The sequence below is a fragment of the Glandiceps talaboti genome, chromosome 8, assembly GCF_964340395.1.
Source record: "Glandiceps talaboti chromosome 8, keGlaTala1.1, whole genome shotgun sequence".
Lineage (NCBI taxonomy): Eukaryota > Metazoa > Hemichordata > Enteropneusta > Spengelidae > Glandiceps > Glandiceps talaboti.
In genome coordinates this window covers 12,447,259-12,451,409 of record NC_135556.1, presented here as the reverse complement: position 1 = coordinate 12,451,409, position 4,151 = coordinate 12,447,259, and the positions used below count along the sequence as shown (strand labels likewise).

The window sequence follows — 4,151 nt, the reverse complement described above, 5'->3', positions numbered from 1 at the left end:
AATCACATTATATACAAACTAACCGTATTTCGTCATCAAAATCAATTCAGCGCAGACTTTTTTTTGAAGAGACCATAGCTGCAATGAAGGTCAATTGAACTACAAATAAACCTTTTCAAAAAGAGTCATCGTTATACGTTTATAGTCAGCTGTTCTTTGTACCTCCATCCTTAATCGAATTCCATCCGACAAAACTTTCCAATCCCGCTACTTAGAAAGGATTTGAGGTCGATGTAATGTTGTCAATGTGCTAATGATAAATGAATTTTCTAAAATGTCACACAATCCGTACTTTATACAGTGCAAATTATTTCATTGATAATTTCAGTGCATGTGTTTCACTCGATCTGTACTGTTCACCGCATGGTAGCTAAAGTCGAAGTGCTATTCCGCTCAATATATTTTTTTCCGGTTTTGGTTACACCTTTTTTGAAGTAAAATTCTCAATCCAATAAGACCTCTTTTGACACATCAAGAACTCAATGATTTCCCCATGGTAACTCCATCAATGGCCGACCTTGGCCCTCATGTTAATTTCATTTAAATCAAAATGCTCTGTGTTCGATTACATTCTCTCTGTATAACAGCATAATAACTCCACCCGATGCTGATTTGCCAATCTAATTCTGACCACGTTTGCAAATTACTTGACCTAAACATGCTAAAGATTCGTATAGTCAAGGAAACGACACATGTTAAACGCATATGCAAATAGCAACGTTTACGTCACACTTGTAGTTACGTCATCGCTTCAGAAACAAAGTATCAAGTTCTTCGATTTTGGGGAATGATTCTTGTAGCAATATTGACTGGGTGCCTTAATAAAAACATTGACGGAAGAATTAGAATGAACGAAAGTCGCATTTTTTTTCTCATTATAATCAACGGGCAATTTTTTGGACCGGAACCATTCTAATTTGATACCATAAAACGATTATTGTGACGTAGAAAAACGATAACTGTCACGTGGGATCCGTCAGGACATTTCGAATAATGTGTCTTATGAATAGATTATTTAAGAGAGAAAAACAAAGTTAACTCCAATAACACTGCATCACGATATATGCATGGTTGCATACAAAAAGCTTGTACCCGACAGTGTTTACTTGACACGGCTCCCATTCAAAGTACAATTGTAACCAATTGACTTGAAACGAATCGCCTGGCTCAACGAAAATCTTACTATCGCTGTCGTGTGTTTTCCTGTAGATAATGAATATTTCAAATTAAACATCTCCTGGTTGCATATTCTCCGGGGTCACTTTATTTCATTGTCAGTACAGAATACGTCATATTAGGTCGCACCGTTGACCTTGATTTTCGTCATAGCTGATATTATTTCACACGATTAATCAGACTGTACTCAGTTAGACGGATTCAGCATTCTTCTATATCACAATCACGTATCGACGACGCCAATACAAGAAACTATGGCGGCGTGTCATCAATACTAACACAGACAAAGACGTAAAATCATCAATCAACGTCATTTACTCATGAACAAAAAAAATGGAATAATGTGATATTTTAATGATATCCTAACTGTATTAGCTTACTGTTATTTGTGCAAAAAGAATATTTGATAATCCCATAGATCATATTCATGGTGCAATATGACCTTTTCCTTCACGAAATTATACAGCCTATAAAATATCAAATTTGCCTAATTAAACTTCGACATTAATTTTTATTAGTATCTGATATTTTTATTGATATCATTGGCGAGATAGGATCAATCTTTGAATGTGTAGACTCCTTTACCATGGCAACGAAGGTAGTGAGCTAGACAACCAAAGTTGATCAAAGGGGGCGACAAGAACATAAATGAGGATGGTTCGCCATCGAGCTCTTTTTTTCTCATTTTTATCCATCACTGCTTTGCAGTACTCTGATTCAAGTCACAAATAATGAGTTTTGGGCCGCCTTACATTGTCATTCCAAAGATTGACCACTCGAGTTAGATCAAACCAAATACTTGATAGGTGTGCAAGGAAAAATGTACGTCAGCGTAAAGTTGAAGGTTTGAATTGAATATACATCAACCAACTTTGAAATATACATGAGGAAAAGTGCGCGTAAAATTGAATTTGAGTTTGATATACGAGAAGAAAAATTTTGTCAAGGATCCCACAAAGTATAGTGGTAACTCCATCCAAAGAGTTTTTTTCCAAAACCTTGAAAGTTAACTATAGTGTTTGAAAAAACAACGGTGTTAATCTAATTTATTACTGTTCTTATTGGTTCTTTTCCTTGGTTGATTATAAAGTCGTCGTCATACCCTTGTAACTTTGCTGTACATGTATTTCCACCACGACGTAATCGTGAATGAATCTATGCAACTTTCGTCGTATCTTCACCACAGAACAATTCTACGTACTATTATTCCTCTTAAACCTATGCAGGTTTTGTCGCATTTCGATCAAGGTGCGGACGTGCCAGCCCTCGTGCTTACATTGTGTACAACTTGAACTGTTGTCGTATCTCCACCACAGTACGAATGAAACAGTCCTCGTAAATGTGTACAACTTTTGTATTTTTACCACAATACATGAATATAATTCGTAAATCTGTGGAACTTTCGTCGCATTTTCACCTCTGAACAATTTCACGTACTTTTCATGGTTAAAATGTGTAACTTTTTTCTGTATGTTCACCAAAGTGCGCACGTCATCGTAAATCTACACGCAACTTTCGTCTATATCTACATGCAACTTTCGTCTCATTTAGAACAAATTCACGTACTATTTCTGGTATTAATTGTCTGCAACTTTTGTTATATTTTCTCCCGCTCCAGTACGAACGTAATCGTAAATCTGTACAAAGATTGCTTTTGTTACATTTGCACCACACAACACGAATGTACAGTTTATGCTAGTCACATTCATTATTTAAAAATGGTTTGCATTATATATCAAGCGAATTCATACGAGATTCGATTACAACACTGTAGTGGAAATTGCTTTCTTTACAAACACCGACGATAGAAAAATGATATCACTACTAGCCATGTGGCGTTATGAATTCCTTGTCTAAGAGAAATACTATCTCCATAGAACAAATGACTGAGAAGTGCAGATCTAGGGGGACGCCATCAAAGCTTTTATGTTTTTCTGCTTGTATTTTTTTAACTCCTGTGATACAGGCTTTTCAAAACAAAATTATTGACAAGAGCAACATTTGTCAAAAGTTGAGGATGTTAATTAGTAACACATTCAATTTACTGAAGCAAACGGCTTCTCCAAACATCAGAAGTCCCCAAAGCTTATCATCCCAGCGGAAAATTTTATATTATTTTTTTCTCCAGTCTGATAGAAACTTTCGAAAATGACTTAAGGGTCGTGTTAGGATTAGAATTAATATTTTGGCGTGAAAAACAGTTGTCAGGGGGGAAAACTGGTCCAAAGCAAAGGAGTAATCCTACGTAATCCTTATGGCGCAACTGATAACTATAACATTAATGCGAGAACCTGGGATTGAAACTAGGGCCTTTAATGTTTAACTTTGTATTTGACCAATGACAGCTTACCTGTGTATCGTTGTGGTACATGGTTAATTGGTATCCAGGCAACACGTTGCGTTCATTGATGTGTTCTATCGCTAACTTTGCCGCCAGCAGTTCTGACTGTCCGCTCTTAGCGTATGTACCGTTCAATGAGAATAATCCCCCGATATAAATCGTCTTGTTCGTCTCCATTTCTAAGGCAACAGCGAATTTCACCGAGAAAATGTACACATACAGAAAGGTTTGCAAAACGAGTAAGGTCTGCAACACACACGCTGTTCGCATCGCCGTCATTCTGCTCTCGTAGCCAGTCAAGCACTGACTGACACTACTTATCGCTCGCTTACTGGAAATTCACATTCGTTCTGCGCATGTCACGTATTCACTCCATATGTAGATTCCTGAAGTGTGCCTGTGTATATTTCACCTGCGAAAGACAAATTGTGAAATGACATTTTTTTGCTGAGGGGTCAAATAAGAAATCTGGATTCCAAGTCATGCATGAAATCCATTAGTTAAACCAAATGATGGATTCTTCTAATCATATTTGGTACTCTTGTTTCTTCGTATAACTTAAAGTAATACAGCTAGGCATACAATCTAAAGCCACTACAAATATTATTAAACGAACGATCAATTTTATATTTAG

The 4,151-nt window shown here is 36.5% G+C and overlaps 1 protein-coding gene across 1 annotated transcript in view; it reads right to left on the bottom strand.

The window, feature by feature from the left end:
- Nucleotides 1–3,694, bottom strand: part of LOC144439203 (gamma-aminobutyric acid type B receptor subunit 1-like) — a 47,035-nt gene extending 43,341 nt beyond the window's left edge. The window contains exon 1 of the mRNA XM_078128474.1: nt 3,527–3,694. Coding sequence (XP_077984600.1) covers nt 3,527–3,694 — 168 coding nt within the window. The remainder of the gene's footprint in view (nt 1–3,526) is intronic.
- Nucleotides 3,695–4,151: the final 457 nt, after the last annotated feature.